At 42.5% G+C, this 16228-nt stretch overlaps 1 protein-coding gene across 1 annotated transcript in view; it reads right to left on the minus strand.

The window, feature by feature from the left end:
• Positions 1–16228, minus strand: part of LOC147028994 (autism susceptibility gene 2 protein homolog) — a 493807-nt gene that overhangs the window by 72883 nt on the left and 404696 nt on the right. The window contains exon 3 of the mRNA XM_085879897.1: positions 5998–6046. Within this exon, the coding sequence (XP_085736023.1) occupies positions 5998–6046 (49 nt within the window). The remainder of the gene's footprint in view (positions 1–5997; positions 6047–16228) is intronic.

Below are 16228 nucleotides of genomic sequence, written 5' to 3' on the forward strand. Positions count from 1 at the left end.
ATATATATATATATATATATATAAATAAACCACAAACACATATGATTACCTTTTTAAACAGTCGCTACTGCTGTTTAATATGAAACTGAACGGAAGGAAACCCGACGTTCGAGGCATTATATACTTATCACATCCACCACAACATAACGGAACCGAGCCTAGATCTGCTATAATCTGTATACCGTGGAGAGGATAATAACACGACCGTTCCTATCGTTCCCTTCGGGAGCAGGTGTTCTCTTTCATCCAAATGACAATCAACTCCAAAATACTGGAATACTAATAAGAGAAAAGTTGTTCAACAAGTTGTGAACACACAATACCAAAGAAGTCTTTCACAAATATTAACTTAGACTCAAGCGGTTAATATTATAAATGTTATACATAACTAGATAAAGGTCGATGCAAACAAGATCCATTTATCATACTAAACATAAGTCAGAGCAGTACAAGTGATACAAACATTTACGATGATCAAATGTGACTGGCAATCGCAGGCACAAAAACAAATTGTGAGACTGTTACACCTGTCGTCTGAGAAGATAATAAGGGATCCGCTGACGAACTCAAGGGTATGAGAAATCACCTGAATGGCAGAAACATCAAGTAATTAATGTGTGCGTAGCATGTAGCAGCTGGTTTGCATCATAGCTTGGAACGTGCCTGTGCCAACGACACATTCCCCGCTGTACGTTGGGATAGGAATTTGGAATCTGGTTAGGTACCCTGTGATACGTCGCCTGCTCTTTGACAAAAGACACTGTATGAAAAAAAGTAGGAGACAAGTGCACCAACAACCAGTTCAGGTTAATTGGTCCTCAGCTTAACACCGATGCAAGGGACAGCACACTCCCAGATGCAGAACTCTGGCTGTGAAGTACCATTCCAACAATTTACAGTCAAGCCAGGAAATTGACAACTGAAAGGGAAATGCATTACCTCTTCACCATCCTGTCAGACAGTAACATCAAGTAAAAAAAAGATATAAAATGTCATAGCCCCCATTGTTTTAGTAAATGTGCTGTCTGGAGTTTAAGAGCAAGCCCATCTTCATGTACTGTACAACTAAAATGGTAGCCAGTTTACCGGTCGACCATCTTTGATCAAATTACAAAATATAGTGATGTGCATGTGTCTGTCATCATGTCTTGTATTTTTGCCAAGTTTGAACAACATCGGACCATGTATGGCTGAGAAATAGTTGGGGACACTTGAGGAAACAAAATGGCCACCAGTTGGCCATATTGGATTTGATCTCAAAAAACAAATGATGCAGATATGCAAGTCATCATTTATTATCTGTGTGCCAAGTTTGAACAAGATCAGTCAATGCATATCCGAGAAATGGTTGAGGACGTGTTCAACACTGGGGTTTATTTTTAACAACTAAAATGGCTGCCAGTCCGCCATCTTGGATCTGATGTCGAAAACAAATGAATGTGCTTACGTATGCCATAATGTGTTGTGTTTGTGCCAAGTACGAATAAAATCAGTCTATAAATGTCCGAGATATGGTTGCGGACGTACGCACACACACACATACGCACGCATGGACACAAAAATCGAGACCAAGTCCATAAGCCCCCATTTCAGACTAAGTCCAACGAGGATGAATAATCCATGATTATGGTGCCAACATTGCGTTGGTTAGAACATTGCCTGTAGATCTACAAACACTGCTTGGTCACGTGGACCAGTTGTCACAAAGACACAATCTGACAATGAGCCAGAAAATATAAAAATCATGGCAGTGACAAAACAACATGAGTGGATAGATATCAAATGCAAAGTGATGAGAAACAAGTGACTAAGTAAGAATACGTTTAAACCATGGTTGTAGAAAAAAATACAAGAGCTCAGAAGATCAGAAAGTGTGGTTCAACATGACTGGGAGGCCTTGTGCAAAACAGAAATGGGATTTGGAAATATTGGTCCATCAGGAAAGTCACCAAAATTGACAAAAGTCCTGTTGCAACCAAATTTAAAAAAAAAATGTAGCTGCAAGAGTTGGAACCATCATTAGATGATTAGTATTAGATGATTAGTAAGAATACATTTGAACCATGGTTGTAGAAAAAAAATACAAGAGATCAAAAGATCAGAAAGTGTGGTTCAACATGACTGGAAGGACTTGTGCAAAACAGAAATGGTCTGAGTTTTTTGGATCAAAACTCAGACAAATGGATGGTCTGAGTTTGCTAATACTGCTGCATAACAAAGTTTCATTATTGAGACACCTTGTGTTTGAAATTCAGGCTCAGCAATGGTTCTTGAAACACTTAAATTGGGAGTCCATGACAGACAAATCCCGAGCAGCACACAATAGCAAAAGCTGAGTAGTACCGTCATTTGTTGAACTTGAACCAAAGCAATCTATCACAATTTCATACACAGTTCAATCACAGCCAGTCATTGTCATGAAGTCTTCAAGGGCACAAACAGCATGCCACGTGGCAGAGCTGATGGATTTGTGGCTGCTAGGTGGTGGTGGGATTGGCCAAATGCATCTTTCAATAAAGAAATGCTTCCTCTGTTGGTGCTTTGGCACAACAACAGATCCATGGAGGTGGTGAGCTTTGAGAAAATGAGTGGAGATGGGGTCACATGTGGTTAAGATCTGTTCTTGGGGGTAAATGCAGTATTGTACTGCTGTTTGCCATTCTGCTTTATCCAATACATGGACATTTTGGATGCATTTAATAAGAAAAACAATCACATTCAAATTGGCAAGAGGAAACAACAATGCCTTTTGAATAGAGTAGCCAACAATTGTGGAGGGATGGCAATTTTCTGAACAGTGCAATATTCTTTTTTGGCATTGCCTTGTGCTGGCCCCCCTTACACGTACTGTTTTTCAAACAGAAACAAGGTACGATAATTAAAGTGAACTCCAACTGTATCGTCGAAATGAACACGAGTATTATGGCAGGATGACGGAGGTCGGTGACATCTGATGAGCACATCATTGGTCAAGTTGAACATTGGTTGAGTCAACATTGGTTGCAGAGCACACTCTTTCACGCCCGCATAACTGTTCCAGGCTCGGAACTCCGGTTTTAAATGCCATTGAAAATGCGAGTCCTTATGTGATATTGTTTGTGACTGTATTCCTAAAAACACTTCGAGTCTTACAATATAATAATGGAACTCTATGATGTAAAAAATATAGGCAATAGAGCCAGATTCACCCTATTTCTTTGAGCACACTCCATACAGCCACAGTCCACAATAATTGCAGGAGGTGATTTGGGGAATCCAGGTCAATGGACAGGAAATAAATGCAGCACAGGACTCAATCGTGGCTACGTCTTGGGGAGATGACAAGTCGTCAACATGCTTCATAACAGCTAAATATTTGCAGGTAAATAAAAACTTTCATTTCATTGCGTTAAATTTTGTTCTACATCCATCATCAACCCAAGTAATTCAAAGCATTAAGTCAACTGTTGTCAATTTCAATGCACAGTAAAGTACCATTAGGAAATGGACAACGGTTTTAATTGCCATTTGCTTTTCAGTGAAAGAAATAACTCCAACTTTAAAAGGAAATAGAAAAAATTAACCAGAGAGTTAGTGTCAAAGCCACCCAATGCTCGCCTGTTTATACATTTATCGTTTTTAAAAGACTTGTCTAATAATATTTTTTATAAAGCATTGCAGTGAAGTCTGATCCAAATAATTTTAAAGCAATATATGTATTTGTATATTGTAATCAGTAAAATATAGTGTGGTAGATAAAAACATTAGAAAGGAAATAACTAACGTTGATGTGCTACAAAAAAAGTTAAGTTCAAAACAGGTCAAAAATTAAAAAAAAATTGAAATTATTTTTTAATTTCAACTTCACTACATCAATAATGTATTCCAAAGGAACCTCCATGCCAAATATCAGCATCCTAGTACACATATTAAATTAATGGCAAGCTTCTAAATAACTTGCACCAAAAACTTTAACATTTTCACGCTCACACTGACGCTCACGCTCACGCCGGGGGTATCGCTATAGCTCTCTGTTCTTCGAACAGGCGGGCTTAAAACCTCAAGCCGATTTTAAAAATTTAATGTCCTAATTGGAAGTATCCAAATTAATGAGAATAGGACCCTATTAGAATCCCGGATTCTTAATTTGCAAGTATTTTGACAAGAGAGTCCACTGTACAAGGCTGGATCAAAAACAATTCTCAAACTCGATCTATTCTGACTGGTAAATTGCATCAATGTATTGCTTCCGAAATTTTTCAATCCCTCTTATATAATGCGAATCGTGGTGGCTGTCCGTACATTCGCACGTTCATCTGTCTCCCGTTTCCAGTGGCCGCTTTCCGTGCTGCGTTTGAAAAGCTCCGCATTTAGGCAAAGCTCAACATTCAACCCGAAGAAGAACACGAGACACATTTTAAATGTATAAACGCAACATTGAATAGCAGTTCGTTAAACAGTGCGATAAGATATGATGTAGGCTGTCAGGATGGCCTCAAGGTATGCACACTCTCCTCTAAGCTATCCAGCCAGAGTTTGAATCTCGGCCCAGTTATAAACTTGGCATCCTGTCTCCCAAGATTAGTTGATAGACGTTAAAGATCCTCATTGTTTCCTTCGCGAAGAGTAAGTGAACTCTCGGCGGCACCATGAACAAATTACAAATCCCTGCCTGAACTACTGATGCGAGGCAATGGCAAACCACCCAGTATAACCCTTGCTCAGGAAGCTGCTTCTGCAGCAGCGACGCTCTGTGACAGAGTATGGGGATTACTACAAAGTTGTACAGACCATGTCAGCGTTATTAATAACAGCAGCTTATACTGAAAGTCTTTGAACAAACGTTGCAGTACAAGGCGATCATTGAACTACAGAAAAACCCCCATTTAGCTTTGTGGCCTAAAAATATTTGATAATAAATTTCAAAAGGACCAAAATAAACTTAAATTTAATTATTGGTGGACTCGATGATGTAACTTGTTAAGAGTTAGGGGTTATTAATGTTGCATGTTGCTTCCTTGCTTGATGCTCAACATTTAAAAAGAATAGAGTATGGACATATAGAGAGAGGGGAGAGAGGGGGCAGGGGAGAGAGAGGGCAGGGGAGAGAGAGAGAGAGAGAGAGAGAGAGAGAGAGAGAGAGAGAGAGAGAGAGAGAGAGAGAGAGAGAGAGAGAGAGAGAGAGAGAGAGAGAGAGAGAGAGAGAGAGAGAGAGAGAAGGGGGGGGGGGGGGAGAAGTTTCCTTCTGTATCCATCCTGCCCTGTATTCAACAAATTATTGGACAAATTTCTGTCCACCCTATTGTTTGTCAAAGTCTCCCTATATTTTGACCTTCAACTCGACTGTTGATGCCCCTCGCCCCTCTATCTTCTGTTCCTTTTGTCCTGTTGCGTCCTGATTCATTCAATGTTCTAGCTCTTTCACGAGCCTGACTGTATACAATAAACTGTCATCGGTCGACAACCATTGTACAGGCTTCACAGGCCAAATGGTCTCTTTCTGTGTTGAAGTTCCTTGAAAGGGAAACCATCAATTATATATCGCGAACCGTGGTGTCTGTGTATGTGTTTGTCTGTCTCCCGGTTACAGCAGCCACTTCCTGTGCGGCATTTGAAAAGCTCAACATTCACTTTTGAAATGACGGGAGAACAGGCATGAATAATTTTGATGCCAAATTTAATTTTGCAACCAGGATGTTTTGCCCTCTTATAAGACAAATTGAACCGCTGCTGCCCGATGTCGCACCATCATTTTGCGGTGGGCAGTATAAGTAGCTCAGAGTTTTGGCTCCAAGTGAAACCATGAGTGCAACACAATTAACCTTTATATTGTCCACTAAATAATTTAAATTTATAGATTAACGTAAACTTTTCCCATCACTGGGAACTAAAACTTTTACTCGTATATTATACCTTCAACATAAATCAAGGATTTCAGCTTTCAATGCGAGGAGAAACTGTTAAAATCTGGTGTGTGGGATGGTCATTAAAGGTATATGAAGCCAGCAGCATTATTACCTTCAACTGGTACCGTCACAAGCAGGTTTTCAGTGATGCTTCGGAAAGCCTGCAAGCAGAGAGAAAAATAATTACACAGTTAGTGAGAGGTTGAGAATATTCCTCATCCTGTTATAAACAGCCATTTTCCATGCTGTAGATAATGATCATACCAATAATCATAATATTATCAATTTTTGTTATTCATGGTAACTGCCTATATTTTGCTTGCAGCATAATTAAAGGCCACCTACACAATACATATTGTCACGTGGATCTCTGGACAAGACGCAACCACACCGATGTGGTTACTGCCCACACTGAAGGCAAGACTTCAAGGATAGCCGAACTATCACTGGTTCTCACAAGCAGTCACCGAATGGTTCGTGCCAGTCTGTGATCCAGTGAAGCTGAATACACGTGGTGGTGCTTAGTCTCTACCAGGGCAAGAGCGGGAGACAGACAGAAGGCCAGAGAGCACAGATCAGAGAGCCAGGGGCTGAGAGTAAAAAACACATGGGCCAGACAGCTAGAGGTGGAGAAGCTACAGAGAAAGCCTCATGTCAGGGACCGGGGTTTTATACCCAACCCACACGTTGCTGCATGTCTCTGCTTCCTGAAGCCCACTAATAACAGGCCACATGAGTCTCCGCGCCCAGGGATTCCACCAATTAGTCCATAAGCGTTCCACCAATCACAGTCTTGAGGGCCTCATTACTCCTGGCCATAAGGCCTCCACGAGTCTTAGCCCCCAGGGGTGATACCTATCACCGTTCTCAGCATCCAACAAATCCCTGCCTCTTATGCAGTGACGGACAGCTGCAGAGGAGGAGTTATCTCCCTCTGTTAGTGTGGGGAACATGACGCGTCGTCTCTCCAATCCTCCCTTTTCTTCCCTCCAAATCCTTATTTTTTCCCATCTTACCTTTTGTTAGCAATACATTGAGTCGGCAATGGAATGCTTTCACACTGAGATGTGAACTACAAGATCAGCATGGTCAAAGTGGACCAATTATTACATTCACAGAGGCCGTTGTGTATACAGAAAGATTTCCATCCAGAAATCAATTTGTTGTAATTGCCATACTCTCATTTGAAAAATATGGCTGCTGAAGGTCGAGTTGATGGACTTATTCAGTTGTAAGAGTTGAGAAGGAGCATTCGACACAACAAATGTCAAGTGGGTTATGGTTTAAATCACGTGAATGATACAGAGCCAGAAAATAAAATAAAAAACAGCCAATCAAATTCAGACAAGCAACACATGCAACGATGAAGACAGAATACGAGGAACAGGAGAACGTGACCATATTGAAATTGCATCACATGACCAAGCGAAAAATCAGTTTAAAACGGAAATGGGATGGAAAAGAACCTGATACAAAGTAAATATTTTTAGAAAGCCAACTTATAAATAAAGATAGTTGCACTGAAAAAAAAAACTGCTCATAGAAGTGTTGAAATTCCCTTTGTAAGACCGCGCCCACCGATTTTCACTTTAAGACACGCACTCTCTTTTCACGCTCGAAGCAACTACGGTCATCGTGGAGGTGCATTCCATCTATTCTTTCAGAATCTATTGAAGACAAGAAAGCAAATTAAGATCATATTGCTTCTTGCAAAGAGTACTCAAAAACTATAATGATCAACGTCAAGCAAGAGCAGATTTTTAGATGTTGGAGAAGGTCGGACCTTGCGAAAAACTTTTATAAATGAGCATAGGACAAGGCAGAATGGCTGAACATTTAAAAGGATGCACAAAGTAGTATAATTACAATTGTTGCAGAGATTCCATTAGGTGTATTTTGCGTGATAAAAATAAAATATTGTATCTTGCTCAGATTATGCTGCATGGCCATAAACGGTGACCGAAGCACCGAGGACCAAAACAATTCACCCAAGCCTTGTCGTTCAGACAAAGTTTTCTTGAGCAGTTGCGTAAGTGGCCATGCCACATATTCCGAACAGGATGCTCACCACACATTTCTTTCTTGAATACCACTCCAATGAAAACCCCAATTCCATGGTATTAAAAATTGCCAAAGCACCTCCCAAACTGTGTGTGTGTATGCTATTGTTATTATGCTGCAAGCAAAAGAAAAACTTATAAAATGGCATATCATTGAACGCCTACATTTTTGACAGGAATGAATGTTTTTCTCCAGCATTTTAAAAGCTCTAAATAATAAAAAAAAATAATCGTTTTTAGCACACCTGGACTTTAGTCTGGTGAGCTGATGTGATTGAGCAGTGTCTGTGGGTAAGTCAGTCAGTGAGTCCGTAAACACTTCCGTCATTATCGCTTGAACCAAACACGCGGTTTTGATGAAACTTGGCTACAAACTTCATATCTGATGCCGAACGGAGGTGTATTGACCTCATCAAAATCTGCACTCATGAACAGGTTGAAATCAGGCTTAAAACACTAAAAATTCCGGCCCTAACCTACAGGGGGCATGGCATCAGCAGCACAGCCATTCCATCAGCCAAAAGGCATGACCTGTAAACATGTACCACTGTAATCAGCATAGAGAGGTCTTCCATTGAACCAATCACGTGACCAGATTCTGCGAATGAACAAAATTTCGATATTTTATAACGTTATTGACTGACTGTTGCTCCTGATCCTGGTGAACTTCAGGACCCATGTTCTTATCATTATCCAAAATAGTACGGCTGTCAGATAGTGGTGCTGTTATGTTTTGCGACATTTTGAATGTTTAAACAAATGAGGCCAACAGCACTTGGAACACCATTGATGACATTAAGCCCAGTTAGTTTGGATGGAGCCAGCCAACAACTTAAGACCTGAGTTGATCAAGTTATCAATACAAAACAATACCAATGGATCCTCATTGGGATGAATGAATACTCAACTGGAATGGCACTCAGTAGAGCTCATATCTTCACCAGGCTAAATAGTTTACGTTTTGTATCCCATTGATAGGTTGGATCTGGATCCCGACATGAACTAAAATCTAATTGGCTTGTTCGTGTCACCTACCCAACTCATCCACCAAGTTTTGTGATAATTTGTCCATATATTTTTAAGATATCGTGCTACATATCGTTTTTGACCCTATCTCTCAATGATGAAGAATCACTGAAAAAATTATAGTATCTGGATCCATATCTACCAAAATCAAATTAATTCGTCCTCGTCACACACCCAAACTGTCTACCAAGTTTCATCCAAATCCGTCCATAATTTTGAGACATCCTGCTCACAAACAGACAGACAGACAGACAGACAGGCAGGGGTGAAAACATAACCTCCATCCACTTTCGGTGGTGGAGGCAAAAATACGTCGTTGATGAAGAGTGAACTTTCAAAGTAAAAGAAAATCTCTGATTCCATCAAAGGCAAAATAATAAGCGACACCAAGTCAGTTCCACCAAGGCCCAGACGAATTCAGCTCCCTTTCTCACCCTCCACCTCGGCACTGATTTGGTGGGACACCCAAGAGCGAAAATGGGCTGACCCAATACGACTTAGCCCAATAAATTAAAAACAAAGAAAAAAATTATAATAATCGCAACTTTATTAATGATGATAATGATAAAAAGTGTTGAGCTAAATAGACTCGATCTAACATGCAGCAGTATTTAAATTGTCTAAAAGTGGCACAAGATGCCTTTATACAGAACATGCTGCTTCATTGTAGTCTTCGGGTAAGTATGGACGTGTCGTTTGGAAGTGTTACACTCAGGTTATGGAATGCCATCTTAAGTTTGGTGTTTTGCAATGGCTCACACGTTAAATGTCTGTATGATCACAAAAATTGGTGAATCAATAAATGCTTAAAGACTTCCACAATGCTCGACAACAATGATTTGTGTTTGATTCTCGATAACAAAATTCTCATTTGAGCATGCATCTCCTGATGCCGGAATCCCAGATTCAAATCCTGAATGAAGAGTTGGTCTGTCCTTGTAATTCACAAGAGAGTGCAATGAATGTCATGATGTCTTCTTCTATCTTCAAGACAGTGGCGAAGCTCATAAAAAAGGGCAATATTCCAAGACTGTCTGCAATGAAAAATCAAAAGAAAGAAAACAAAAGACAAGAAATGGGAAATATACAAGTTAAAAAAAAAACAAATGGGACCACTGGAGCTGCAGCTTATCTGGTCCCTGGCCTAATGTTGCAACCAAAATTTGGTATCATTCTTACTGGTGGGTCTGGAGAGGAAGTTTTTTGAAGAAATTTACATGATTTTCCTAAATTTTTTACTAAGTCCACCATTTTGACACACTTCCAGCCTTGTGATCGGTATGGCCTAGACAATTTCAGATCACTACCCTGTCCTAATGTTGTAACCCAAATTTGGTAGCATTCTGATTGGTGGTTCGGGAGAAGAAGATATTTGAAGGAATTAATGCGATTTTCCAAAAAGTTGACCGAGTCGGCCATTTTGACACACTTCTGGTCATGTGATCAGCATGACTACTGCAATATAATTAACATCCCTCCCCAAGCCTAATGTTACAAGCAAAATTTGGTCACATTCTGACTTGTTGCTCTTGAGGAAAAGATTTAGGAAGGAATTTGCATGACCGCCATTTTGACACACTTCCGGTCACGTGACAAGCATGGCCTACGCAATTTAACATCACGACCCTGTCCTAATGTTGCAACCCAAATTTGGTAGCATTCTGACTGGTGGGTCTGGAAAAGAAGATTTTGGAAGAAATGTACTAAGTCGGCCATTTTGACATACTTCAACTATGTCACCAGAACATACTGACCAGAAGGAGCTTTGCAATTCCTGTTACCAGTCAGGAGAGGAACGTTGCTGCCAAATTTCAGCCGGATCGGCTCAGAGAAGTCGGCAAAGAGAAGGTTTGGTCAGAGAAATCGGAAAACGCGACTGACGGACAGACAATACCTTATCTGGAATATAAATTCCAGATTATCTAAAAATCACTAGTTGGTGTAATGGTGGCCATTAGAGTGTTCGTCCAGAGTTTGGAGATCACTGGTTCAAACTCCGGCGGAGTTACACCAAAGACCTCAAAATGGGATGTGCTGCTTCCTTGCTTGATGCTCAGCATTTATAAAGGATACAACACAGAGAGACAACCATAGATTGACAATCACGGCACATGCTTTGAAGGGTCGAATGGTTTCCTCCTGCGTTGAAGTTTCTCGAAAGGGAACTCATAAAAAAGGAAACCTCTGCAACATTTCCGAACCACAGCTACTGTTCAAGTGATAAAACAATGATCAGTCATGGAGGAATTGTACCAAAGGTTTTATAGTCTTGTGGAATGAAAACCACATTGTTTGGTGAAAGCCTAGATGCAGAGAGCTACGGCCTAGATGCAGCGTCATAACAGATGTAAACAAGAACGGCATTCGGTAGAGCGCATACTTCCACCAGGCTGAACAGTTTACATTTTGTATCCGACCGATAGGTCAGATCTGGATCCGGACCTGAACCAAAATCTTATCAGCTTGTTCTTGTCATCAACCCAACTCATCCACCAAGTTTAATCCGAATACGTCCACAACCTTTTTGAGATATCGTGATATATATATATATATATATATATATATATATATATATATATATATATATATATATATATATATATATATATATATATATATATATATATATATACATATATATATACAGTCAAAGCTCGTTACTATGCCACCTCGCTTCTATGCCACTCTCGCTATGATACCACTTTTGCACGGTCCCGACAAAATTCAATACAAAATAAATTTACTATGCCACCCCCTACTCTCGCTACCATGCCACTACTGTGTGACTGTTAAAAGGCACGAGTCGTGAAAAAGTCTGTATTGCGCAGTGCTCGATTATCACACTCACGTCCAAAGGCGAAGCGACGTACTACAGTCCAGCTGCGCACAACATAACTCAATACGTACGCGCATAGTCAGACTGTGTCAAAACACGCGATTCTTCTCCCCGATGCCAGCCACAACAAGCCAATCACAACACGCACAACGAGACACAAAAAAGCGCGAGCACACACACAGACACGCAGGCACACGTACAACAGTGACATCATTTTTTTTCAAATTCAGCCCATAATGTCAGCTCAGAAATGCAAGCGAACCGACTTTACGCTGAAGGAGAAGAAGGAGATCATCGATGCCGCGAAGAAGGAGCCGAATCAGTCCAAGTTGGCCAGGGAGATTAGCAAGAAATGGGGCTGCCGAAGTTAAGAGAACCACCTGTGGAAGGGCATTCTCAGCAAGAAGGATGCAATCGAGGCTGCAATCAAAGCTGGATTTCCATCGAAGCGCATGAAGTTGACGCAGGCTCACGACCCGAAGCTTGATGAGGGAGTGCTCATGTGGCTGAAGCAATCAAGAGGACAGAATGTGCCTGTCAGCGGCGATCTGATCAAGGAGAAGGCGATGAAACTGGCCGAGCTGATGCACATCCCAGACTTCATGGCGAGCGACGGTTGGTTGGGCAATTTCAAGAAGCGCCACGGCATCACGTTCAAGACAGTGCAGGGCGAAGCTGGAGCGGTGGATTCGCAATCCCTTCTTGAGTGGCAACAACAGGTTCTCCGGCCCTTACTCGGGCAGTTCTCCGCAGACGACGTTCAACCTGGACGAGACTGGACTCTTCTGGCAGCTGCTTCCGAACAAGACCATGGCTTTCAGGGGAGAGCGGTGTATTGGAGGAAAGAAAAGCAAGCAAAGGATCACTCTTCTGTTTGGGGCAAACATGAGCGGCAGCGAGAAGTTCCTCTTCTGGTGATTGGCAATTCCAAGAAACCCCGTGCCTTCAAGAACAAAGAGATCCCGGTCAAGTACAAGGCGAACTCGAAGGCGTGGATGACGGCGGAGCTTTTCGAGGAGATGTTGCGTGCGTGGGACGGACGACTCGCCAGCAGGGACGCAGAGTGCTGGTCTGTCTCGATAACTTCTCTCTGGCCACCCTCCCGAGCTCGAGCTGAACAACATCCAACTGGTCTTCTTCCCACCCAACACGACAGCCAATTCGCAACCAATGGATCAGGGAATCATAGAGAACCTCAAGCGCCACCACAAGAAGCTCTCATGCCATGCCGCCGGCTTGAGGCCATAGACGAGGGAAAGGAGTTCAAGTTCACGTTGCTCGACGCTCTACACGTCGCCCGGCGTGCTTGGGAGCAGGTCGGCAAGTCGACGATCAGGAACTGTTTCGCGGGCGTCCAAGTTCATCGAAGAGGAGATCCAAACTGAGCCACAGGATGCGGAGCTGCCCGACATCTGGGAAGCTCTGCCTGCCGAGGAAAAGATGCACGAGAACGAGGAGATCGAGCTGTCTGACTTTCTCTCGAAGCCGACGAGCGCCTCGCGACTGGCGGGTATTTCACGCTGGAGGAGATTGCGGAGGAGATTCTGTGCAGTGAGGAGCCGGTGGAAAGCGAAGATGACGAGGTAACTGTCGAGGAGGAAATCGTTCCGTTCGAGGAAGCCCAGCGCGCTTGTAGCACTGTCCGGAAGTTCATGCAGCAGAGAAGCGGGAAGCCCGGTGTGATGCAAGCGTGCGATCGGCTAGACAACGAGATGCACGAGATCCGCCGAAAGAAGATGCGCCAGCCGACGATTCTTGAAAGCTTTGTGTGTCGTGAATTTCTCGCCATGCCATATGTTAGTGTGTGAACTCTGTTAGTGTGTGTATGTTCTCCGTTCGCTTAGCTTATACAACAGTCGTGCCTTTTACTTGCAGGAATAAATTTTGTCTAAAGATTAACTACAGATGGGTAACTTGAGAAAATAAGGCCGTTTTTACAAAATCTCGTTACTATACCACTCTCGCTACTATGTCACTTTTGCTCAGTCCCGACGGGTGGCATAGTAACGAGCTTTGACTGTATATCGTTTTTTGGCCGTTTCTCTCAAGGGTGAGGAATCACTTTAAAAACTTCACCAGATCTTCATCAAAATCTCAGTAATTCGTCCTTGTCACGCACCCAACCCCTCCACCGAGTGTTATCCGTATCTGTCCATAACATCTTGAGATATCCTGCTCACAGACAAACAAAGAGACAGACAAACAGGGATCAATACATAACATCCATCTAATCCACCTTTGGTGCCAGAGGTGAAAACACGACACCCTCCGCCAGTCATGATTGCATACCAGCTTCAAACTTCTGACCTCCACGTATTGATACTATCATCCTTGAACAGATCAATGCCAATTGAATGCTATATAAAAGGGATCATTGGTGTGACAAGTAGATGATTGAATGTCATTGTAGTTTCGTTGTGAACGTAGATGACCTAAAATGGGAACGAGTTCGTGAAAACTTTGAACATTTTTGTTATTTGGGGGAAAAGTCCAGTGTCGAATCACAAAATCAAATTACCTGTTTGATTAAAGCTGGAGAATCATATGAATTTCGATGCACTAAAGGAATTGCCAACCATATCGTTTTTTTTTGTATTGGTATAAGCGAGAGCAGAAAGGAAGGGAACAAAATGGAAAGGGGGGACACCAACAGTGGAGTAGAGGTGAGAGAGTGAGAGAGTGAGAGAGTGAGAGAGTGAGAGAGTGAGAGAGTGAGAGAGTGAGAGAGTGAGAGAGTGAGAGAGTGAGAGAGTGAGAGAGTGAGAGAGAGAGTGAGAGAGAGAGAGTGAGAGAGAGAGAGAGACAGACAGAGAGAGAGAGAGAGAGAGACAGACAGAGAGAGAGAGTGAGAGAGACAGACAGAGAGAGAGACCGAGAGAGAGACAGACAGACAGACAGACAGACAGACAGACAGACAGACAGACAGACAGACAGACAGAGAGACAGAGAGAGAGAGAGAGAGAGAGAGAGAGAGAGAGAGAGAGAGAGAGAGAGAGAGAGAGAGAGAGAGAGAGAGATCAAGGGCAGGGGAGAAGGATACAATGGGGGTGAACAAGCTACATACAAGCTGAATGAAACACAGCAACAAGAGCAAGGGAGAAAGCGGGGATGAAACAGAAAAGGAACAAACCAACCGACCAGTAACAGACGAGAAGAGGTGAAGGAGAGGGAATGGGAAAAGGAAATCACAATAGCCTGGAAAACGGGAGTGCTTTGGAATGGGCTCATTTGGGGGGTAGAAGAGATCATGAGTATGGATGAGAGGAGGAGGAGATTGGGACCATACTCTGTGCAGAGCGTTGGTGCTGCAAAAGCAGTCTCCTTGGATATTGGGCACAATTCTGGACGGGTCGCCACTCCAACACAGGATACCAGCAAGCTGGCACTCATTTTGCCAACCTCGGAAGGATGACAAGCCGAGTTAACCCCACCTGGTATTAATTCAACAGCCGATAGGGATTTGAACTCATGACCCTAGGATCCAAAGCCCGCCACCCGAACCATTAAGCGAACACCAGACATGTATGGATGGGGGGGGGGGGTGACCCGACGTAGCGGTGAACAGTATATTCCCATGTGATCATGCAGTTGTAGAGTATCGTTTACATATCCTTCTTCGCCTTCCGAATTTTCCCTGAAACAGCAAAAATACTGAAATGTTCACAAATACGCACAGAACCAGGGCCTCATTATGTCCTGCCGTTCACAAGTACAAACGTAGCTCATTAATTCTGGTTTCTCACACCAGCAGGCCTGCGTGCACTCATTATTTATGAAACCTGCGCCTCTTGATGCTTCTCCGGGGGCCTTTATGCAAGGCTGAACACCATTCTCTTGCATCAACGACCCGTTCTACTGGGAACAGCAAAAGACAAAACAGCAGGAAGAGCGGCAACTGCCTTAAAAGGCATAGCTGTGTGCTACACGGTCTGCTGCTGCACAGCCTGTTACGTTTCAAAGCAAGTCCAATTTGTTCTGCTGTTGCAATCACACGAAGCAGCAATGTCCCTGGAGTTGAAAGAGCTACTTCTATTTATTTTTTTCAGCAGATTGTAAACTTTACAAAGTCTGATCCTCAGAAGCTCACATTGCTTTTGTTTTTGCCATTTTCTACCTTTAGAAGAAGAAAAAAAAATCCAATTTTATGTTCGAATTTTTTTTTCATTAATGTACCACGCTCTGAGCGGAGCGTCGGTGCGAGTCTACCTCTTGGCTATCCTGCCCTCCCTTATGCTGGCACCCTGGTGAAATTCCAAAATCTTGCCCTGGTCGATATCCGTTTTGGAAGCAATGGAATGGAATAGCCACTTGATGAAATACGAGGAATGAAATGCTCATAACTAATCTTGGTGCTCATGATGGTGTGGAATCCTGATGCATATGGCCCATGTTTTGTTGCTTTATGAAATGGTGAAGTCCTG

This window comes from Eptatretus burgeri, chromosome 4 (genome assembly GCF_056783735.1).
Source record: "Eptatretus burgeri isolate ZD-2024b chromosome 4, Ebu_testis_v1, whole genome shotgun sequence".
NCBI lineage: Eukaryota > Metazoa > Chordata > Myxini > Myxiniformes > Myxinidae > Eptatretus > Eptatretus burgeri.